Source organism: Ostrea edulis, chromosome 9 (assembly GCF_947568905.1).
Source record: "Ostrea edulis chromosome 9, xbOstEdul1.1, whole genome shotgun sequence".
Lineage (NCBI taxonomy): Eukaryota > Metazoa > Mollusca > Bivalvia > Ostreida > Ostreidae > Ostrea > Ostrea edulis.
This window is the reverse complement of record NC_079172.1, coordinates 26,942,962-26,968,594: the sequence shown is the minus strand read 5'-3', so window position 1 is coordinate 26,968,594 and position 25,633 is coordinate 26,942,962. Positions and strand designations below refer to the sequence as shown.

The 25,633-nt window shown below is 37.0% G+C and overlaps 2 protein-coding genes and 1 pseudogene across 2 annotated transcripts; 1 reads left to right on the top strand and 2 right to left on the bottom strand.

The window, feature by feature from the left end:
* Positions 1-574: 574 nt before the first annotated feature.
* Positions 575-16,485, bottom strand: LOC125658077 (uncharacterized). The gene is made up of 5 exons (XM_048889162.2): positions 16,284-16,485; positions 9,736-11,172; positions 5,419-5,569; positions 5,069-5,198; positions 575-2,823 (listed from the first exon to the last, which is right to left on the bottom strand). The coding sequence occupies exons 2-5, from the start codon at positions 11,154-11,156 to the stop codon at positions 2,141-2,143; spliced, it is 2,385 nt and encodes a 794-aa protein (XP_048745119.2). The 5' UTR covers positions 11,157-11,172; positions 16,284-16,485; the 3' UTR covers positions 575-2,140.
* On the top strand, positions 16,468-19,397 carry LOC125645790 (uncharacterized; annotated as a pseudogene).
* A 205-nt stretch (positions 19,398-19,602) lies between these two features.
* LOC125645498 (uncharacterized) lies at positions 19,603-23,380 on the bottom strand. The gene is made up of 5 exons (XM_056149996.1): positions 23,240-23,380; positions 21,549-21,689; positions 21,317-21,467; positions 21,104-21,205; positions 19,603-20,641 (listed from the first exon to the last, which is right to left on the bottom strand). The coding sequence occupies exons 1-5, from the start codon at positions 23,341-23,343 to the stop codon at positions 19,766-19,768; spliced, it is 1,374 nt and encodes a 457-aa protein (XP_056005971.1). The 5' UTR covers positions 23,344-23,380; the 3' UTR covers positions 19,603-19,765.
* Positions 23,381-25,633: the final 2,253 nt, after the last annotated feature.

Genomic DNA, 25,633 nt, shown 5'->3' with positions numbered 1-25,633 from the left:
CTGGTTCAGTACCTATTTCATTGGTCGAAACATATTATATATTTATCACTCAAGGGGCATGGACCCGATTTTGGTACAAAATTATTTACACATTTGATTAAAAACTCAGCTAGTTGACGGCTTCGGTGAAAGAAAAGTTTACAACGAAACCTGTCTTTTCTCTCTTATTTGAGCTTGTTTCCTATATTGATTTATCATTGATATGTCGAATTGTGGAGTGTTTTTACATACCCCCCCCCTTTTTTTTAAATTTTTTTTTTTTATAGAAATCTGACTATGACAAGCGTGTTAGTAAACACGATTTTGGGAGCCAAATGTTATGTTAATACAAAGTGATGAAAATATATTATTTATCTATCTTTTTTAATGAAAGACCTTTATTTCGATAACAAGAACTTTCAATTTCGATCGATCCGAAAAAATCGTGTTCATACCCCCTTTACAGCTATCGCGTTGAAAATATTTATCTCGATTCAAATTTTGAAAATGCTGCATTTTGAGGGGGGTTGTTTACTGTAAATGTTTTAGTTCATTCATTTAAACTAATAACAGTGTAATACAATTCAAGACTTGCGACTTTGTCGTAAATTGGTTTATGAAAAGGTTAAGATAACAAACAGCAATCAATCACATAACATTGAGAAGATACACAAAATAGGTAGTTGGGCAAACACGGACCCCTGGATAAGCCAGGCGTGACATAAGGTGCCTAGAAGGAGTAAATGTCTCCTGTCGACCGATCACATCCACCATCAGCCCTATATCAAAGGCCTCAAGGGCCTTAGAGTCGACTAGTGCACCATTTCCATTGAGGGATGGTATATACAGCACCATCTTATGAGCTTTAATTCTTAATCTTTAAAATATTGTAAAACAAAAGGTACATCATATATGGGTAATTTCAAAGCCACAAACTAGGAACAAGAGACATTGACTTGAGGAATTTACCCATAAAAGCTTAAAACATTATGTGAACATAACGTTCAAGATCAAAGGTCACTATCCATGGTACCCAGCACATTTGCATAAGATGATCACTTATTGGTACATGAAAGGCGAAGATAACGAACAGTGATCAATCTCATAACTCCTGTAAGCAATACAAAATAGATCGTTGGGCAAACACGGACCCCTGGACACACCAGAGGTTGGATCAGGTGCCTAGGAGGAGTAAGCATCCCCTGTCGACCGGTCACACCAGCCGTGAGCCCTATATCCTGATCAGGTAAACGGAGTTATCCGTAGTTAAAATCAGTGTGACAAGAACGGCCTAATAATCTGTATGAAACACGTCAGACAGCATTTGACCCAATCATAGGTTATATTGACGAACTAGATCGATATAACGACCATTGCATTTACGAAATGCTGACTTCAATCGAGACTGTTGAAACCCCTATACCATCAACTTGTTTGACAGTAGCTTGCCTCGATTTAAAAACTGACTATACGCAGAACAAGCTCTTGCGTATCGAATCAGTTGAGAGATATAAACACCTCAACAGGTAATTGATATACAAATGTATATTGTAATTATTCTATCACACTCAATTTCGCTCCAAAATACAGAAATGTGAGACGCTTTGATACATTATTTTCTAAAGTACCTTGATATTAAATGGCAAAACTGGTTAATGAAAATTGTGGGTAAGAATTACAAAGAAATATGAAATTATCGTGAAAAATGTGTATGCAGAATAACGGGTATTTTCTGCAGTTAAAAGTTTATGGATGGGAAATATCAGTCAATGGACACAAACACACGATATGAAGTTCACTTTTACTGGTAAAAGGGTCATATTCAATTCATTGTTGTTGTTGGATTTTTTGTTGAAAGACGTATACACAGTATATGTGAATTCAGTTCTAAAGCAATACCAAATATACATGTAGTTAGTTCTTAGTTTATATAATGATGAAAGAGAGATCATATACATATTAAGTAAGTCTTCGTCATTATATAGGTAGTAGTTTTGCAACACTAATGCAGTGAGGAGGCTTATAGACATACATGAAACAAGCAGGAAAACAAACAGTGGAATAATGATATGATCAGCAGTTAATTTATCTTGGTATCACAAAATTTGTATATGACGTATATCATGTAACTTTATCTTCCATTGTACGACTTTATAAGTAATTAACCTCCACAACCTCCGCATCCTCCTCCACAACCACCACCGCCACACCCTCCTCCGCATCCACCACCACCACCGCATCCACCGCCACCACCGCATCCGCCACCGCCACCGCATCCACCACAGCCTCCACATCCACCACAACCACCACCACAATCAGTGCCATCTCCACCACCACCAAAACACCCTCCGTCTGAATCGATGACACACTGGTCTTGTTCAAATCCTATACCAGGAGACTCTGATACCATTCCACCAGCTGCACATCCCGCACAAACATTGGTACCGTAAGTATGGTAAATGTAGTGGTTAGAGGGTGTCAAAAGTAGAAGACCAGCAGCCATCATAAAAGGCATGTTTTCGTCCGGAAATCTTTCAATTTTTCGTTGACCTCTACTTGTAACTTTAGGTTTTAGGGAATCTCCTGGTTTCCAGTTTGAGGGGCGTGGTACACAGAGGACGTGGAGGAGAGGGATGGCAAATGACAGAGCCACATATTGAGGAACCTGTCCAGCGTTGTTGCTGCGACAAGTTAGTATGCTTTTCTCGAGGTCTAATCGAACCCCTTCAAATTCTATAATGCTTTTCCCCAAATGAATTTCTTGTTTTCGTGGTGGGCTTTTATGATCAACTCGATATACATTAACTTGGAGATGACCAGGATTTCCACGAACTCCTCGTTGACCTGTAAGATTGAAATTTTGAATGCAATGCATGTCGATAGTAATGAATTATTCTTTCAAAGCAGTCTAACACTTTCAAGTACTTGATACATATGGATTTATATGAAACAGTTATTATTATTATTATTTTTACCTAGGATGATAGATCAATCCATTGAATGGGCGATTATGACAGTTTGTGACATGTTTAAAACACCCATACGACATTGTTTTACCGTTTTAGAACAAATTCATTTCCATTAAAAGCATGGTGTCATTGGATTAACAGAGACAATACCAAATTTGATAATTACTTTAGATGACAAACTTTGATGTTCTTATCAATAAAAGGGTGAAGATAACGAAGGGCGAAGACAACAAACAGTTATCAATCTCATAACTCATACAAGGAATACAAAATTAGGAGTTGGGCAAACACGTATCCCTGGATATACTAAAGGTGGAATCCTATAAAAATACAAAATTAAAGGTAAGACAAACATGGAATCCTGGACATGTCATAAGTGGGAATAAGTGAATCCTATGTTAACCGGCCACACCCGTGGTAATACCTATATCTTGGTGAGGTAAACGGAGTAATCCGTTGTCAATATCAGTAGGTAAAGAACGAACTGACAATTGGTATGAAACACGTCAGATAGCATTCAACCCAATGGCAGGTTGAATTTGCAAATTAAATAATTATGATAGCGACCAGAAAATTTGTGAAATAAACCAGACTTTTGAAACCTCTAACATAATAAATTATTTGTCGGTACCTTGTCTCGCTTTCAAAATTGATCATACACAGAACCAACTCTCGAATGTCGAATCAGTTGAGATACATAAACACAAGTTAAGGTGATAATGGAATATTGCTACATAGATATGGGAAGATGACGATATAGAAGCTGAACTCATTCTATTTTTCTTATAGTTGAGTTGTTAGTTTGCAGTTAACATCTATGCTCAATAAGATGTCTAAATATGAAGTATATATGGAAGGCTCTGTTGTGTCTCTCATTTAGAATTTACTAGGATAAATGATAAAAATTGTGTACCAATTTCTGGAATAGTCATTTGCTAAAGAGCACAAGTGGAAATACATTACTGTGCAATGTATCCAAACCTTTTCAAAATATAATTACATATTTTGCTAAAGAATCAATGCGAAAAAAATTACACTAGAACAATACAATATAAACGGTGAAATCAAATATGCTGTCTAAATGCATTGTATATTCCAGTCAATGGGGCGATTGAATCCCAGTTACCGTACCTACACTGGATTCCAAAGACCCTTAAAACAGAGATACATCACAGAATACAGTAAATGTTCAACAAAGCGCAAATCTTTACTTCTCATGTGGAGCAGCATCTTCAGACGCAGTGTTCCACAATATATAGGATAAGTGAAAGTTGAAGATAACGAACAGTGATCAGATCAATCTCAAAACTCCTATAAGCAATACAAAATAAATAGTTGGGCAAAACGGACCCCTGGATACACCAGATGTGGGATTAGGTGCATAGGAGGAGCAAGAATTCCCTGTTAACCGGTCACACCCGCCGTGAGCCCTATATCTTGATCAGGTAAACGGAGTTATCCGTAGTCAAAATCAGTGTGCCAAGAACGGTCTAACAATCGGTATGGAACACGTCAGATAGCATTTGACCCAATGATAGGTTGTATTGACCAACTAGATCGTTATAACGAGCATAGAATTTGCGAAATGCTGACATTAAACGAGATTTCTGAAACTCCTGTACCATCAACTTGTTTGTCAGTAGCTTGCCTCAATCTAAACACTAACCATACGCAGAACAAGGTCTTGCGTATCGAATCAGTTGAGAGATATAAACACCATATGCAGGTGATAATGGAATATTGCTACATATATAAGGGAAGGTGACGATGGAGAAGCTGAAATCATCCGTTTGTCATAAAGTTGTGTTGTCAGTTTGCCGTTATGATATCTGCTTTCAATAAAATATCAAAGTATGAATCAGAAGTGAACGACTCTGTGGTGTCTTTTATTTCGAGCTCGCAGGGATATATCGAATTGAAATATGACTGAAAGTTCTTTTTGTTAATAAAACGTCGTCGATATTTCTAAATGTCGAATTGAAGGCCACAAGCAAGAGATTTTGTCTTCTCACGTACAAGTTTCTGAGTAAATTCTGCTTTGAAATGTATAAGGACATAATAAAACTTGATCATTCATGCAATCGTTTAGCTCAATGTTCTGTTGAGCAAATAAAACGTACCTTTTTTCCCTGCTTGCCCTCGGACAAATCCGGACCACTTTCCCACGAGTATCAAAGAATCCCCCTCCTCAGTTTTGATAACTATCGCCCTCTCACCAGCTCCTGGGTTTAACGTTAAGTTTTCCATTACCTTTGTAAAAAAAATATTTATTGAAAATATTAGAAATTTTTATTATTTTTAGGTTCAATATTGAAACAAAATGTATTTAACAACAATCAAAGAGAACCAAACACTTTGATAAACACTATAAAAGTTGTTCCCAATGCAAACAAAAGAAAACATCACTAAATGCTTTTTACAGAGTAAAGTTTATACAGGTAAAATAAAAGAATAACAGAAATAAACATACTTGGGAATTCATTGGTAATTGGTCAGAACCGATCACGTGTGCAACTACCGCCATTTTGTCGTGGTAAAATACATGAACAACTGACGTCATAACACTCACACTGTGTATCAAGCGACACGTGAAAACCACATTTCCACTTTGGTCTCGCAACCTAAAATGTTTTAAACAGAGTCATGTAGCCCACAATTCTCATCTTACAAAGTAATGAATCGAATGAATTTAGACGCCTATTAATTTGATAAAATTATTGTGGTTTTTGGTGTACATACAACGCTTTCAAAAGATTTTACTTTCATAATTCCATGTCAGGATTTTAGAACACTGACCAATTACAATAGGTCACCTGACTCAGGTGACCTAAAGTTATTTCTGTCATTTGCAGAACTGAAGTATGTGCACCAATAATAACAGACTTCAGTTACGTTTGCAGACAAGAATGACATATATTCAATATTCACACATATAAATTATGCACTTTTCCTCAGAAAGCTGGAGACAATCTACATTAATCTTAAAGTAAATACTGTGAATCAAGGGCTTATATTCTGACATGAATACAGCTTTGGCTGCAGTTGTTATGGAGAACACTATAAATCTTTACACAACTTTCTCTATCGTAGATGAGCGGGAGAGATTTATGACTCAATACATTGATGTCTGCACTTTATAATCAAAAGCATGATTGAATTCTGACAACTTCATGCCCAATGCTTGATGGCATACATTGCAGAACTTTGTATTGTATCCTAATGGAATTCCAGAGAAAGTGCACACAGTATTAGGAGTATTGAAGATCGGTAAATTATCAAATTGACCATACACCGTGAAAAATGATAAATATAAATTACTTAAATGAAGAAAAGGTGAAGATAACGAACAGTGATCAATCTCATAACTCCTATAAGGAATATGCAATTAAAAGTTGGGCAAACAAGGACCCCCTGGACATACCAGGGGTGGAATCCGGTGCATAAGAGGAGTAGGCATCCCCTCTTTACCGGTCACACCTACCGAGAGTCCTATATATCAATCAGGTAAACGGAGTAATCCGCAGTAAAAATCAATGTGTAAATGACCGACAAACAATCGGTATGAAACACGTCAGACAGGATCTGACCCAATGACAGATTGTATTGGCAAACTCATTCGTTATTATGACCATAGAATTGTTGACTTTAAACGATGCATTTGAAAATCCAGTTACATCAACGTGTTTGTCAGTATGTATATGCTGTTGATTTGAAACACAAAAGCTTGTTGTTATTGGGAATACAAAATAGAGTTGGGTAAACACGGACCCATGGACATACCATAGGTCGGAGCATTCATGTAACCTGTCCTAAGGTCAAATACGTCTGACGTTATTCATGCCAATTGTTAGACCGCCGTTGAGTACACACTGATTTTGATTACAGATTACTCCGTTTACCTGATCAAGATGTAGGACTCACTGCGGATATAACTGACCAACTGTGGATGCTTACTACTCCTAGGCACCTATGGTATATTCATAGGTCCGTGTTTGCCCAATTCACTAATTTGTAATCCCGATAAGAACAAGCTCTTGTCTATCGAATCATTTGAGAAATAAAAACACCATATACAGGTGATAATGAAATATTCCTATATGAATATGGGAAATTGACGATGGAGAAGCTGAAATCATCCCGTTTGTCATAAAGTTGAGTTGTTGAATTGCGACTCATTCGCGACCATTGACTCACTCGGCACTTAGCTTATTATTTATCAATTTGAAATCAAAACTATGTTTATGGACATATTACTGAAGCACTAGGTCACCAGGAGTAAATAGTAGGAAAAAATAATGAACAATCATCATAAATGATATCTTATTTTTTTAAGACAAGGGGAGAGAGGTGCATCAATAGTTGCATATATTGTCCGAATGTACTTATCAGACATGTACTTTGGACACTGGATTTCAAGCGCGTTGACTATCGGATTAATACTATATATCATAATTTCAGTATACTCTGATGCTACTCACTGACAAAGCATCCTCTTTACACACAAAAATTAATATTTGGTTCTTAACAGAATCTAAAATATTCGTGAATTCATAAAGAAATCAAAAACCAAAGTTCCTGAAAAAGTCGTCATTAATTCGAAGACCAATTTCAGGAGCATTTCATGAACATTTCAAGAATTAAGTATTTTGCAGATCTATACTTTATAGGTTCAACTGAGATAATATAAAGAGTCAATTAATTTTTTAATTCATCGAGAACAGTTGTCCAAAATTGTTCAAGAAAAGATTACATAATTGAATTTCAAATAATAATGAAAAATTATGATGAACTTATTGGACTTGGTTAGAATTCGTGATACTATTAGAACTTCATGTACATTGTTGTGATTCTAAATACTAAAGAAAATGTTGTAGTGAACTTCTAACACATTGTTTCAGTTCTAAATCTTAGAGGAAAAGTTGTGGTGCACTTCTGGCACATTGTGCCACTAGTGGCACACTGTGTGCCGCTAGCAGCATTAGCCGCACACTTCTGGTAAACAGCTCTGTTACATATATTTTTTGGCACAACCTTGCGGTACATTTGCAGCAAACTATGCATTTTTGGTAAGGACAGGTGACCTCTTGATATCTGTTCTTGTCCTTCGGTGTGCATCGCATGTCGTTAGTCGTCCGTCAGTCCTAAACTTTTCAACATTTTGAGGTAATGTTATTCTCTGGAATGGCTGAATCAATTGCAACCAATAGTGATATATATAAGATTTATGGGTCAAGGGGGAACAATTTATTTTTAATATTTCGTCGTCTTCGATACTTTGGTGCCAGCGAGGTATGACCAAAACCATCAGAATAAATTAACAAGAGTACCGCAGTATACACCTGGAAGCATATTGTGCACTCTGAATTGATACGACACATATTCTGAATAGAAAAGCCTTAATGTGGGTCATGGTGCACCAATCCCTCTGACATGTGAACTGATTATGTATTTCTCTGAGAGTGAGGTTGTGACAAAATGTCGGTGCAATATCTATCTATGATGATAAAAAGTCCAGGAAACCATTTGATCTAATTTTAGCCCCAAAGTAAGTAAAGGTGCACCAATTAAGTTGAAATTTTTGAAATGTGAACTGATTATGCATTTCTCGGATAGGGAGGTTGTGACTAAATTTCAGAGCAATACATGTACCTGTGACCATACTAATTTTTTTTTTTAGAAAACTGTTTGACCTATTCTACCTCTAAAGTACTGTAGGTCATAGTGCGCCAATTCAGCTGAAATGCTAACTGCACTTGTCTTCCTCTGAGAGGAAGCCTTTGACTAAATATCAGGGCAATATCTGTAACTGTAATGAAAAAAGCCTGGGAAACTGTTGCCCTATTTTTAGCACAAAACTAGGTCAAGGATAGACCAATCAGGCTGAAATGCATACTGAACTTGTATTCCTCCAATAGGAAGCCTGTGACAAAATTTCAGTGCAATATCTGCATTCGTAATGAAAAAAGCTCAGAAAACTGCTTGACCTATTTTTAGCCCAAAAGTAGGTCAAAGATGGACCAATCCATCTGAAATTCAAATTAATCTTGTAATTCTCCAAGAGGAAGTCTGTTACTAAATTTCAGGGCAATATCTGTATCCATAATGAAAAAGAAGCCCCGGAAAACTGTTTGACCTACTTTTAGTCCTAATGTAGCCTTAATGTAGCCTTATTTATAGCCTTAAAGTACATGTAGGTCAAGGATGGACCAATCCAGCTGAAATGCAAACTCACTCTTACAATTCTTGAGGGAGAAATTGTGACCAAATTTCAAAGTTGTATATGCATCCGGACGGTAAAAAAGTTCGACAAACATGACTCTGGACGGAGGGACAGCCATCCATACAGCCAGACGGACGGACAGCGCCATAACATAATACGTCCCGTCTATTGATTGGCGTATAAGAATCAATTATAATTACTCCTCAACATCAAGCAGTCAAACTATTAATGGCATAATTATAATAAGCAATGGACATTTTTCTTTTTTAAGACTGTGAAATTTATGATATTGAGTGGTGTTTGAAAACTTATTTACAAACAAGTAGTGTTTTACTAACACCAGATATATAGATGAACGACAGTTTACTACCCCAGAATCATTGACCAGAATGCATGCACTGGTGCATAAAATATAGAATAAATAATTATTGTTTTTCAGAAGGCTATTTCACCAAACAGGCTCAGCGTAAACGTAATGAATTGATTATATATAATTTTAGGTGCTTTCCGGTCTCATTTGTAATATCTTAAACATAGGGAATTTATGTTTCAATATCAGTAAGTTACCTGTGAGAAGCCACTTGGCAAATATTTTGTGCATTGGACTTTGGCAAAGGAACTGGTCCCCATAATTGTTCTACATCTGTTGGCATGTTTGCTTCTTCATAATTACCAGGATCCAAAGAGAGGACAATGTCATCAGGAACGGGGCGTGAAATTGTTCCTCTTACGAAACATTTCGCTGCCGATAATGCCTTTGATACCTGCATATCTCTTTCAAACTGAAATTCACTACCTCTCTCGAGTCCTGGGCGGTTGAGATAAAGACCAAATTTTTCTTGAAATCCAGCAATCTTTATAGAATATCCACCAAATATGCCAGTCCTGGTTGAAAGTTCAAAAACTAGTGTGGGGTTGTAGGGACCATATGCAAAGCTTATGTCCTGGTTACTCCATGTCAAATTTCCAATTTTACCTGTCAGTTTTTTTATAAATTGATTACTCCGACATATAGCATCGGTCTTGTAGATTTTCAATTTGATATTTTTCGCACCAATTTTATTTGGTGACATTACAGATATTTCTTGAATAACGACATTAGCTTTTCTGCCACACATTGTTTCGATATCTTGCCGGGTGAGGCGATAAAGTTTATTTCTTGGAGAATCGCCTCGATACATGGCACCAAAATTGGAAAACGATTCATTGTATTCCTCGCGCCACAATTTTCTTGTATTTTCATCAGACAACGAAAGTTTGGACTCTGGATTTCTATCGGTCACTGTGTCGTCATGGACAAGCACACGGCCAAGCAATGAGCAAGTAACTTTCGCATAATCAACTGGATGAAGTTGATGAGTGTGCCAGATCAAATCAATATCGTAACAAGGTACAAGGAAGTCGGAGGGATTTTTCTTCTTCAGATACAGGAACTTCTGGTACCTAGTCAACGCAGAATGTAAGAATTTGGTGTCTCGGTAATGAGGTAGATGAACATTGTAGAAAAAGTCCTGCTGTCGATGGATGGCTGCCAAAAGATCATACGACATACGTGATTTATAAGACATTGAAACTTGTGGAAGTTTTCCATGCTCTATTTCTTGGTTAAGAAGAAATGGCTCGCTGGGATAAGTTTTATACCAGATATTCTGCGTTAACTCGTGTCCAGCCATCGACTTTATCACCGAGTGATCAAGAACTCTTCCATATTGCGACTTGCAATATTCGGCATACTTATGTGGAGCTAGCATGTGACAATGCCATACCCAGGCTATGTCAATTGGTGGATGTAAATATTCGGACTGAATGCTCTTGCCTTGGGAGCTGACCAGGGGAAGCCAAAGCATTTCGTAACGACGCATGGAATTACGGAGCACATCATCGTCTCTAAGGCAATCCAGATTTTGGACCTCAAGTAAAAAGTCATATTCTGCTTTTGATGCTTCAACGAGGTTCACACCAAAGGTTATACTCTTGTAGTCTGACATGATAGCTGTTTTTCATCTGCATATAGAAATAGAATGATTCAAAGCAGCAAAATAGTTCTAACACAAGGATCATATCAAGTAAACCGCAAATATTGTACGTCATAAAAAGCGGGAAAACTTTGTTTTGCATTAGCTCATAGTGATCATTAGATCAGTAAAACCACGCAACAATTGACGACTAATTTACAGGTTTGACCCGGTGGTTATAACGCTTGTGATAACGCAGTGGACTCAACGTTATCTAAATGAGATATCTCGGTCATTTGCCATAGATGATGCTATCGATGCATTTTGTCACAAGTTAAAGACATCGATTATATGAATTAATCATAAAGCATGAATAACACATCAATTCGTCAGAGTCTCTACTGCCCAGTAGCTAAGTACTTCGTTACTAGCTTTAAAATACGGATTTATATTTGATTGCTGTGATAAAATTTAGAAATCCATTTCAAAATTAAGGATTATCTCCCTCATGCATTGGTCTGATCGTAAGACGAATTTGACTCCAGTCTTTGGCACTTTGTTTTTCTTTTTAGTTCTTACGAGTTTATCGTTATTTCAGATTTCCAATATTTCGGCTTGAGCATCACTGAAGAGACATTAGATGTTGAAATGCGCATCTGCTGCATCAAAATTGGTACCGTATAAGTTTCACATTAAGACCCCTGAGTCGAGGCCTCTGCAGGTGGACTGTTAGTCCCCGAAGGTTTCTACAGCCCAGTAGCGAAGTACTTCGTTACCAGCTTGAAAATACGAATGTATATTCAATTGCTGTGACAAAATTTAGAAATTCATTTCAAAATTAAGGATGATCTCCCTCATGCATAGGTCTGATCCTTAGACGAATTTGACTCCAGTCTTTGGCACTCTGTTTTTCTTTTTAGTTCCCACAAGTTTATTGTTATTTCGGATTTCCAATATTTCGGATTGAATATTACCGAAGAGACCGTGAGCATTATTTGTCGAAATGCGCATCAGGTACATCAAAATTGGTACCGTATACGTTTTACATGGAACAGGATTAGAAAATGTACTAGAGTAAGATATTGAAACTATCTGGGAGATGAACTGATTACTTATTTATCTATAGTAGCATGGATCCATTAATCATATCAAACCAAAAACCTTTAGGACAGCATTCCGTTGGGATCCGGGTTAGAATAGGTTCTCAGTACCCCTTGCTTATCCTAAGAGGCGACTAAATGGGGGCGGCCCTTCGGATGAGGTCACAGCAGAGGTGGCACGATAAAGACCCCTCAAAGGCCGTAAGCACCGAGCATAGATTTAAATTTTGCGGCCCTTCACCGGCAATGGTGACGTCTCCATATGAGTGAAAAGTTCTCAAGAGGGACGTTAAACAATATAAACCAACCAACCTTTGGGACAGCCCTCTTTTAAATTTCGAAATTCAAGAAATATGGACATTTCTAAGTTCATTTATGAAATGATGAAGTCCAGTTTAGGAATTATTAATGAAGAATTTCACGAAACAAATCAAAATTGTTTATCTAACAGCTGTATGAATCATGTTGAAAATGGGACACATGGAAAGTAAATAAGATTGACCTTGAATCTGTCTTGAAGTTAAAAACAAGGTAAATATCGAGGATTTTATCATGATAAAAGTTTGTCATCGGCTGCCAGGAGGCGGACGATTATTTGTTAAGGTTTTGAAAAACGACTGTGATTTACTGTGGGCCTACACTTATTATAGGATTAAACATTCTTTTTGAAGAATTTATCGATGTGTAAACTCCGGACATTTTAATCACAAACTGAATAAAAGTGTGAAGACTTTTATGTTAAGTTTGTGAGTAAAATGTCCGGAAAATACACATCGATAAATTCTTCAAAAAGAATGTTTGATTCTTATAATTCCAATTCATTCACTTTATTTACAATTGCAAAAATTTGAATAGTTTCTCCGCACTATGTTATTTGTTTTCAGGCGTGTATGTAAACATCGCGTTTTCGGATTTATTGATGTATAAACTCTTGTTCAACTTTATTTTTGTCCAATCAAAACAATTGTAATAAATAACATTGGAATTATGAAATAATAAACTGAATTATATATATCCAAAGCCATAATCATCATTTCAATGAATTGAATTACGTTGTGTTTTTGTTGTTGTTGTTTTTTTATTGTTTTTTTTTTTTTTTATATATACCTAATAACTATTTTTTAATGAATATCAATAATGATTTTCGGTGTCCGGGATCTGTTAATTCGTGCTATTTATTTTCGCATTGAAAGTGACAATTAGTTTTATGGTTTTAATTCATGTAATCAGAGTTTGTAGTTAAAAGTTGAAATAGCTATTCTTTATTATATTTAGTTAAATACATTCTACATATGAGTATTTTGAAAGCTACTAAATACATTGATGTGTACAGTACCTGTAGTATGCCAGTGAAGGACTACCGCACGAAAAAACTCATCTTCGATATAAAAACATGAAGGTTTCTAAATGGTTTGCTTAGTTATAGTTAACAGGGGATGCTTACTCCTGGGCATCTGCTCCTATTTCTGATATTTCCAGGTATTCGTGTTTGCCCTACCTTCATACAATCTCATATTCATTGTGGTATTTATGAGATTGATCACAGTTCCTTTTCTGATAGTTACCAAGTAGTTGCGGCCGAATTTGACGCTTGTGTCAACAAATTTTCTTGTTTTCTTGTTCTTATTCATTAACAAAATAAAGTCTAGAAATTACAGGAATGGAGTAGCAATGGTTAGCCATTTTTGAGTACTGGTCTAGTAGAAGAATTTCTCAAATACAATCTGTCATCAGGTCGACTCACGGCGGGTGTGACCGGTCAACAGGGGTTGCTTACTCCTCCTTGGCACCTGATCCCACCTCTGGTGTGACCAGGAATCCGTGTTTGCCCTACTCTTGAATATGCATTCTTTAGAGAAAATTATGAGATTGATCACTGTTCGTTATCTTTACTTGCAAGATAGTCGCAAGTGCGTAGAAGCACGAGTTTACATTGAACAATGAAAATCGTCTCAAATGAAATTCCCAATTTATTTCTGATCCGATGCATGATGGACACATAAAATGTTTCATCATATTGTATTTAAGTTCGAAGGCACGTGCTGGTGAACAGAAAGCTTTAGTTCCTCGAGATTGTTGGATATCAGCAAATCGGAGAGCACGGAATTCTTCGATCAAATGATAAAACGTTTGATAGTTCCATCAATTTCCAAACTGATCTGATTGATTATTATGTCTACTCACTGTCGATAAGATCTTGCATGATAAATGTACAGTAATTGTTCCTTATATCACGAACTGAAGTAGCAGGTGTTGAATTATAGTATCATCGAACTCGATTCCCGTGGGGATCCGGGATAAAATAGGTACCCAGTATCCCTTGCTTGTTGTAAGAGTTGACTAAATGGGGCGGTCCTTCGGATGAGACCGCAAAAAAACGAGGCCCCGTGTCACAGTAGGGGTGTGTCACGATAAAGATCTCCCTGCTCAAAGGCCGTAAGCGCCAAACACACGCCTAAATTTGCAGCCCCTCACGGGCAATGGTGATATCTCTTTATGAGTGGAAAATTCTCGAGTGGGATCCGGACGTTAAACAAAATACAATCAATCAATCAAACTCGATCGAAGGATGGCCAATACGCAATTTCCGAGATATCGGCTCTTTTGTGATGGAGGTACGTTCAGTATTCTGTTGATAGCTTTGGTGGGTAAAAGCTGTATACATGGAGTATAGACTGGCTATGTAAATAAGGATATAATTCTGAAAGCCTAAATTTTGTTTATATCAGCCGTTGGTATATATTAAACTGACCATATCAAGAATAATTTTTTTCAAATTACGCCACTGAATTCAAATATGAAATTATCATTTATTTCCTCTTCTACGCGAGTGACACTTCTATCAAAGAGAGGTGGTGATTATCAATATTTGTTTGGGCTATTCTATTATCAAATTCTCATAAACTTACAAAATTTGTGTTGCCTTTGGTATCTTTACATATTGTGATAATAGTCATTTCCTCATGAATGTATTAATTATGAACAGTGCTTATCAATCTTGATGAAGGTATCACACCGGTAACTATTTTCACTATATATTACTATAGAGGGGAAAAATCATTAAAAATCAGTTTGCAAAATTGATGCCGAATAACGCAGTCGGAAATGTTCTATGTTACCTGTCTCGTCTGCCGACACCCGAAAAACAATACCGTACGTGGCATTTTCGAAAATTACCCGCAAACAAGACTACCCTCAAATCCACCTGTTTTTCACATGTGTGTAAACAGCTGGAGTGCACCTCAGGAAGTAGCCTCAGGTACCAACAGCAAATACACTTGGTTATTTCTACAAATTACACAAAATGTCCTAATCAGGGGTACAAAAATTAAGAGAAAAGAAGAGGAAATGAGAAAAATCGCGCAAGAAAAAAATTTCTTTAAAATATATGGAACTACAATTGACTAAGTTCATTTTGATTGGACAATTACCGGTGCGATACCTAAATATCGTAAGTCTGCGTTAATGACAGGGAATTCCGACAGAAATAACAGAAAATTATAAATATTTCATCTATATTTAATCTATATTCTATATATTCGTGTCGGATGTAATTAAGTGTATCAACATACCTAGTTTACCGAATTACAGTTCTACCAATATAACCAATCCTATGATGTTTTAAATGCACGTTAACCACAGGAACAACATACCTATCAAGTTCGCTGTTGTTGTGTTGTATTTGCAGTGTTTATCGTGTTCAATGTTGTTTTGATTTATATGCGTATTAAACACATCACCAAAATACCGTGAGAATGCGCAAGTGAATTAAACAAAAATGTCGTACATGGTTCTCTATTCCTTTCTTTTAGTTTATAACTTATCTTTCCCATCGTTGATTAACATCCTGTCCGCTAACCCGAAGTGAAATATTTATTGATCTATAGATATGATTGATTAATCTATAGATATGATTGATCGATCTATAGATATGATTCTTAAACAAGGTACTAATATTGCACACCTCATAACATGTTTTCTATTGAAATCCGGATCACAACCCCATATCTGATCTAGCAAATACGTTGTACTATTATACATTAACCACATAGAGTCTCACCTGTTCAGATGTCCAGTGTTTACGTATTATTTGACATGTCAGATCGTCTGGACAATGAAAGTAGCACACGCACTGTAATCCGTGTACAATGTGATGCGTTGATTAGGCTGTCAATCTAGCAGAGTGTGGAGAACTCGCTGTTCGGGCGTAAACCCCAAAAATAATTATGTAAACACTCATCACGTGACACACCCACTAAATAGGGCGAGAAAGCGGAAGTGCGTAATTTGACGAGATTGAACGAGATTTTAGCTACTGGAGATAAACAAATCCACGTGGTAACGGTAAATAGATAACAGGATGGCATTTTCCATCCTATATTGGTTGAATTACGTGTCTGGAACCAAAAAACTTCATCAAAAGTCCGAGTTAGCGGTAAAAGCAGACCATGTACTAAAGTTTATGTTCGATCCCGAACTTAATTACGCCCAGGGAAGAGTTCAAGTCAGTATGAGAGACAGAAGTTACCACGTCAGTGTAAGTGCACGTTCTGTGTCAATTTTCACCTCAATATTACTAATTATTTTTTTTTAACTTGTCAGAAAGTATTCATTCTGTTCCTTCATTTAGGTCACATTAGGGGATAATCACACAGTTTCTGACAGCATATGTGATTGTGTGAACGGGCAGGATAAATGTCACCACAAGGCATCTCTCCTTTTATATGGGTATGAAATGTTGAAAGTATGCATGCCTTAGATTTTTTTAATATATGAATAGTTATAAAACTTTATAATATTCTATTTAGCTATAAGAATGTTAGCAAGACGGATGTGAGGGCTTCTTGGATCCAGCATCCTAAGAAAGCACCACCAAAGAAAACAACCACTATGGATGAGCTTTTTCCACCTTCACAAAAAGTGGCCAATTACAGGTATTCTTAAGAATATGAAGAAAGTAAACAAATTATCTTAAAGTATCATATTTTATGAAATAGTGTGTCAATTAAATGGGTAGTTGAACTATTTATCATTATAAACTTGTTGATAAAATCATCTGCTTATCTTTTTATGCTGGTATTACGGTTATATGGAGTGAACTTTAGATGTCCCATGGATATAATAGATTTTTATATTCTAAAATTATTTATTTTTTTTGCATTGTTCTAAACAGTATTGGGTTCAAGAGACTTAATATGCTATCTAATTACTTTGTTCTGTTAGGGCTACATCAAGACCAGTTGATGATACAGATGTTGCTTTCCTGTGTGATAAACTTAATGCTCTTGGTCGATTTTCAGGTTTAAGATTATGCTCGAAAATATGTTGTTGTTTTTTTGGTGATTTCGTTTTTGTTTTAAAATGTTCAATTGTTTCATATTTGAATACTGGGCCTACAAATACTCAATGCTGGATTTTCTACCCTATAATAGGGACTATTGATATTAAGTAGTTCAGTTTTATGCTGAACAAAAAAGTGTGATTTTACATCATATCAAAACTTTAACAACAATGGGCTTTGAGTGCAGTTGGTACATGTTTTCATTTTTATTGTTATTAACATGTATCATATTCTAAAGTTTGTTTTGAGATTTATTTTCCTACTAGAAGATTTATTTGTTGTAATGCAACATTCCATCGCTTAAGTTTATCAATAATGGCATAAAACATAAACATGTTGTACATTGTATTAAATTGGAAATCATTATCTTCTAGCATATATATATAGTTTAAAACTCATATTTCTCTATTGATGTTAAAATTTCATGAATAATTATTCATAAATTGATTGTAAATCATTCATGAACACAAATTTTACATGTAGCTATGCTGTGGATAGTGTCAAAAGAACCCCCATCCCCTACACTGGATATTCCTTATGTAGAAGATTTATTGCTGGGAGAAGCTTACACTAGTGCTACAGACAAGATACAGTGGTTGAAGACAAATCTTGCTATCCAAAGGGAGAAAATAGAGCAGGTAGATACATGTACAGTTAGTCATATCCTTAGGTAAAAAAAAATTGATGAAGTCAGTTCAAAGGCAATAGATAAAAATATTTTAGTAGAAAAAATTTAAATAACATTAGAATAACTCGTGTAATTTCAGGTTGCACAATTGACTGTTGGGCAGAGGAACAACCATCTTTGGGCTTTGGTCAGGAAAAACCGCTTAACTGCATCCAACTTTGGTAAAGTGCTTGCTGCTATCCGATGAAATAGGTAAAACGTCATTCTTCTTTAATAAATTTAATATTGAATCAGATTGATCATGTTGAAAATAAATCCTAAAGTATGTTTTACACCTCAATGTGTATTTAAATCATTTTGGTAATATTGTTTCAGGTTTCCTCCATCATTATTCAAACAGGTTCTGGGCTCTTATGATTTGTCAACAAAAGATGCCATTCTATGGGGTATCAACAATGAGTCAGTTGCCAAAGCAAAGTATTGCTCATACGGTGATGCAGTTGTTGAAGAAACAGGTATAATTTTCTTTTTATGATAGTTATGTTACAGTAAATGCTACATTATACCAAGAGATTATTTCATATTTTTGCTTAAAATACACAGACTCAGTATACAATTTTATAAGTCAATACACAACATTGTGTCCAAACCTTTTCAGGGGTGTGGCTACATGAAAGTGGTGTTTTAGGGGCAAGTCCTGATGGGATTATCCGCCGTGCAGCAACGCATAAATATAACCATCAAGTAGCTCAACTGACAGACATACTGGAGACAATGAAATTGATGCCAGAGATTTTGGAAGTTAAATGTCCTTTCAGTGCCAGGAATATGACTATTCCTGAGGCCATTTTATCAATCAAAGACTTCTGTTTAGGTATTTCATATTCTTGAATTAGTTATCTCCTATAGCAAATTGAAAAAAAATTCATTGACTCATATGAATTTTATATTGCTAGACTTCCAGGTTCATGATGGCAGACAGATGTACAAGCTAAAGGAAGATCACATCTATTATGATCAAGTACAGGGACAGCTACATATTCAGAACAAATCCGCCTGTGACTTTGTTGTGTGGACCACCAAGGACATTGCCATAGTTAGGGTTCTTCAAGACAGTGCATGGGACCAGAACATTGCAAAACTTATTGACTTTTACTTCACTCAAATAATCCCCATTGTTCAGAAGTAAAATGTCAGTTTATTTAGTTTTTTCTTCTTCTCTTATATTGATAAACTCATGTTGCTGAAACATAACCAAATGCTGGTGAAAGGTTTCAAAATAGACCTATGCTCGAAAGTTATGGCAATTAAACCATGATGGCTCTCTTTTAGTAACAACACACACTGCAAAATAGATTACTATCTTAACTTGTTGAAATTAGACATTGAAATAGAAAACAACTAGATTGGTTGAACATTTATGCACATTTAATAAAATGAGGTGCATTCCTTTACATTTCAGTACATGTACTTCATTCATGAATATCAACACAATGTACACCACATTTTACCTGCCAGTTAACCACATAGTATTCTTCTCTATAGATTGAAAGAGATAAACAACCATATCAATTTACTGATTGGAAGTGTAATTATCTGCAATTTCAGCGATCATTGGATCTTGAAAGTTTACAAGCATAGAACAAACTTGAAAAATCTTTGTGCTAATGTGGCGAAATTGCTGGGGAATATGTGAAAGAATCTCAAATTTTTTTATCCTCTCATTCACTCTCTCAACATGGATTCTTGAACGAGCTATCTTTCTGCAAACCTGAACTTCAGCTGGTGTGTATTGTCCCTTATCTTTAAGGAATGGGGGAATATTCAAGTGAACACCTTGAGGAAGAAGTGAATAGATCGTAAAACCTTTATCTGCCAAGATCATGTCCCCGGGCGATAACTTAGCTAACATGTTGCTGTGTTCCACTATAGCCACATCTGAGGTACTGCCAGGATAAAGTTTGCTAACGTACACAACTGCTCCATTAGGAGCAACACCTGTTACTGCCTTTACAGTGTGTCGATTTTTGTATGAGCTATATGTCTGGGATTGAGCTGCCATGTCCTGACCAGGGACATCCTGCATCACCTCTGTGGCATCAATTACCAGACGACAGCAACTGAAATCTCCAAAGCTTGATGGCATTGATGACTTGCATTTCAGAAGAGATGGCATATTGTTTTCCATCATGCCTACAAAAAACACTTCATGCAAAGCAAAAACATGGGTAATGAAGATATTATGTACTGTGGCTTTGCTGGTACAGAATCGTTCGGCAAGGTCAAGGAGGGGACAGTTCAGCTTCAGTTTCATCAATGTCATGAAAAGTTGGTCCGACCTCGAAAAAGCACTTGGAGTCCACCCATCCACATATACCAGAGGGAACCGCTGTAATGTTGTGTCTATGATGCTAAATATCTCTGGTTTTAAAGAGGTGTACATCATCATCTAAAATAAATAGGTAAACTATAGCTATAAAATGTTCATATAGTGTTTAAGGTAGTAATCTACATCATCATAATGGCTGACTTCCTTTAAAAACATGGATGAAAAATTCGATATCAGCAATATTTGAGTTTTCCTTTTCCATTTAAAAACCTAACCGAGTAGCTCAGTAGGTTAGAATACCGACTGCTGAACTGTAGGTCGCAGGTTCGAGTCCAGCAGGGGTTTTAAATTTTTTTCAGATTACCTTCTACTAAAACTGTATTTTTTTTTTTACAAAATAAAGTAAATTTGAAAAATTTCAACTTCAAAATATTGTTGTACATTTCCTCCACTTTACATCTACATCAAATTTCTCTGGTGTAGTATACCTCCTTAAATCTTAAAATTGAATAAAAACACTTTGGGAACTAAGTAATTTGTAAGGAGAACTATATCAATCATTTTGGAATTCATTTCTCATACCTTCTTTTCATTTTCCATTATTTTGGCAACTGTTACAGGATGTTTTTTGGACTGGAGGTAACTAATTTCTGTCTGCAACTCTGCAATTTGCTTTTCAAGTCCCTTCAATATAAACCATCATTGCTGATTATTTTAAACATACATTTAAGGTGAATTATGATATACATACATCTAAATCTACCAAAAAGATTTAAGTTTTTAAAAATTAATCACCTTGATCTCTTGTACAAGAGATGTATAGGACCGCATATAAGTGTGCTCCAGATCAACAGTCTCATTTGTAGTCAAAGGTTCTCTGTCATTACATGTAACAGCTGTCTCAGTCTCTTCTTCTGTACAAGGGTCAGCTTGTCTGGATTGATGTCTAAAATGAGAAGAAACTGATGTAAATGGTGGAAGACAAATCACTTTATAAAATAGATCAGGTATCAACTGTTTTACTTACCGTGAAATTGTATTCGGATCCTGGAAGTCAAAGTAAGTACCCTGGTTCCAAGGAAACAAGGTTGGGCCGTTCTCCTTCCTTCCATCTTTGAAATGACAGCTACATATTCTGTCCGATGAGGTCACTGTCCTATCTTTTCTCCTGTGGATTAATAAGGTGTATAACAGTTATACTTTTATGTCAACTTTAAATAGAACACATCTGCATATATGGATACAGCAAGGTGAAAAAGAAATGATATATGATGAGAAGTAGGACCCTTTTAAAAAAGTATATGTTCCATTCATTACATATATATTAAACGTATGAGTATTTAAAATCAACAAGTCTAATATACAATGTAAATTATTATGAAACACTAAATTAACACTTAACTCACATAACTGAAGACATCTTTAATTATTTGAAGATATCATCAATTCAAGTATTGCTTGCAATAATTGTAATTGAATTGATGTGCACATCAAATTAATTATTTTTTACTCTCATCACTTTAATTGATGCATGAATCAATTCAATTACACATATTGAGCACAATAACTTGATGAAGGAGGTACTCTACATCGTCATAATGACATACTTCCTTTTAAAACATGGATGAAAATATGTTAACACCGACTGCTGAACTGTAGATTGCATGTTCGAGTCTAGGGTGTTTTAACAAAAAATTCTCAGACTGCTTTCTACTAATGCTGACTAAAACTGCATTTTTTTTTTTTTACTAAATAACGTAAATTTGAAAGATTTTAATTTTAAGATATTGTTGTACATATCAAATTTCTCTGGTGTAGCATTCCTCATTTATGTGCACATCAATTCAATTATATATCCAATAATAAAAGTCAAGAAACACATAACTATATTGTAAATGTATGATGTTTTTTTGTATTGAAATTTACAATTAAATATTGGCATAATAAAACAGCAAACTCAGGATCTTCATTTTGACATAATCCATGTAAACAGATCAGTATTGTTAAGCAGTACTAGGTTTGGAAAGGTTTTAAATATCTTATCCAAAAGTTCTCCTCTAGGATTATTATATAGTGGACATTCAAGAAGAAAATACAATTCATCCTCTGTTCACACATAAAGCACTAGGCTTAGAGACTGGTAGAGTATGCTTTTAATCTTCAAAGCATATTGCACTTGTATTTTTTATTTTATTTATTTATTCACCAATCTAGGGCCCTCAGGGGGCATGTACAAATTAACAATTAAACATTATAACTACATGATACAATTTACACATGTGTACCATGCACATGTTAAGGGTTTCAACATTGACATGTATTGAATTCTCATCACAATATTGATTGCAAATGTACTGTACAATAAGTGTGCTATATGGGAGGTAAAGTAAAACAATATTATACAATGTTGTCACAAACACAGAGGGTACCAAGGGACGGTGCCTGAGCCAAGTCGATCAGACTGGCAGTCTTGTACCCTAGGTGTTGGAGACAAGTTTGTAAGCACATGTAAGAGGTGGGAACCCCCACCTTTTTAACAAGGGTATATTTATGATAAAATACGATTACCGGCCCAGTGCCCCACTTCGTTTGAATTAAAAGTAGTAAAAGAAACGTAAAATGGTAGTGAAAGTTGATACATGTACAATATAATACCCCCCCCCCCTCTTCCAGGCCACGTAGGATACAACACGCCTGCAATATGATTACGTTACCCACCTGCACAATTTCTCCCACTGCTTCAAACTTTTTCTAGGAAATCTGTAGAAACTACAAGTTTCTCTCAAACTCTGGTGATTACAGCCAGTAACGAAACACAGCATTCCTAAAAACCTCGTGGCGTCTTTGTTTATCTCCAGTGCCTAAGTCAAGCTAGCGGACAATAAGCTAGCGGCCAATAAGGATTTTCCCTAATATTTATCGCTTAGAAAATGTACGTATAACGAACCCGACAAAAAAGTACTCTCAATATACGGCGCCTAGCGCCTAAACTAGGACATGTGTCACTCAGGTGACCACAGGGCATTTTAGGGCATTGACCCCTCTAATACATTCTGACCCCAAAAGGGTAAGTATAGGCACCGATTTGGGGCACGGCGGCGCCAAACATACCCTATTTTTACTATCTAACTATATGCGGTAGGGGTCTAGGTACGGCGCCTAGCGCCTAAACTAGAACTTGTGCCACTTAGGTGACCACAGGGCATTTTAGGGCATTGACCCCTCTAATAGATTCTGACCCCAAAAGGGTAAGTATAGGCACCGATTTGGGGCACGGCGGCGCCAAACATACCCTATTTTTACTATCTAACTATATGCGGTAGGGGTCTAGGTACGGCGCCTAGCGCCTAAACTAGGACTTGTGCCACTTAGGTGACCACAGGGTATTTTAGGGCATTGACCCCTCTAATAGATTCTGACCCCAAAAGGGTAAGTATAGGCACCGATTTGGGGCACGGCGGCGCCAAACATACCCTATCTAACTATATGCGATAGGGGTCTAGGTACGGCGCCTAGCGCCTAAACTAGGACTTGTGCCACTTAGGTGACCACAGGGCATTTTAGGGCATTGACCCCTCTAATACATTCTGACCCCAAAAGGGTAAGTATAGGCACCGATTTGGGGCACGGCGGCGCCAAATATACCCTATTTTTACTATCTAACTATATGCGGTAGGGGTCTAGGTACGGCGCCTAGCGCCTAAACTAGGACTTGTGCCACTTAGGTGACCACAGGGCATTTTAGGGCATTGACCCCTCTAATACATTCTGACCCCAAAAGGGTAAGTATAGGCACCGATTTGGAGCACGGCGGCGCCAAATATACCCTATTTTTACTATCTAACTATATGCGGTAGGGGTCTAGGTACGGCGCCTAGCGCCTAAACTAGGACTTGTGCCACTTAGGTGACCACAGGGCATTTTAGGGCATTGACCCCTCTAATACATTCTGACCCCAAAAGGGTAAGTATAGGCACCGATTTGGGGCACGGCGGCGCCAAATATACCCTATTTTTACTATCTAACTATATGCGGTAGGGGTCTAGGTACGGCGCCTAGCGCCTAAACTAGGACTTGTGCCACTTAGGTGACCACAGGGCATTTTAGGGCATTGACCCCTCTAATACATTCTGACCCCAAAAGGGTAAGTATAGGCACCGATTTGGAGCACGGCGGCGCCAAATATACCCTATTTTTACTATCTAACTATATGCGGTAGGGGTCTAGGTACGGCGCCTAGCGCCTAAACTAGGACTTGTGCCACTTAGGTGACCACAGGGTATTTTAGGGCATTGACCCCTCTAATACATTCTGACCCCAAAAGGGTAAGTATAGGCACCGATTTGGGGCACGGCGGCGCCAAATATACCCTATTTTTACTATCTAACTATATGCGGTAGGGGTCTAGGTACGGCGCCTAGCGCCTAAACTAGGACTTGTGCCACTTAGGTGACCACAGGGCATTTTAGGGCATTGACCCCTCTAATACATTCTGACCCCAAAAGGGTAAGTATAGGCACCGATTTGGAGCACGGCGGCGCCAAATATACCCTATTTTTACTATCTAACTATATGCGGTAGGGGTCTAGGTACGGCGCCTAGCGCCTAAACTAGGACTTGTGCCACTTAGGTGACCACAGGGTATTTTAGGGCATTGACCCCTCTAATACATTCTGACCCCAAAAGGGTAAGTATAGGCACCGATTTGGGGCACGGCGGCGCCAAACATACCCTATCTAACTATATGCGATAGAGGTCTAGGTACGGCGCCTAGCGCCTAAACTAGGACTTGTGCCACTTAGGTGACCACAGGGCATTTTAGGGCATTGACCCCTCTAATACATTCTGACCCCAAAAGGGTAAGTATAGGCACCGATTTGGGGCACGGCGGCGCCAAATATACCCTATTTTTACTATCTAACTATATGCGGTAGGGGTCTAGGTACGGCGCCTAGCGCCTAAACTAGGACTTGTGCCACTTAGGTGACCACAGGGCATTTTAGGGCATTGACCCCTCTAATACATTCTGACCCCAAAAGGGTAAGTATAGGCACCGATTTGGGGCACGGCGGCGCCAAATATACCCTATTTTTACTATCTAACTATATGCGG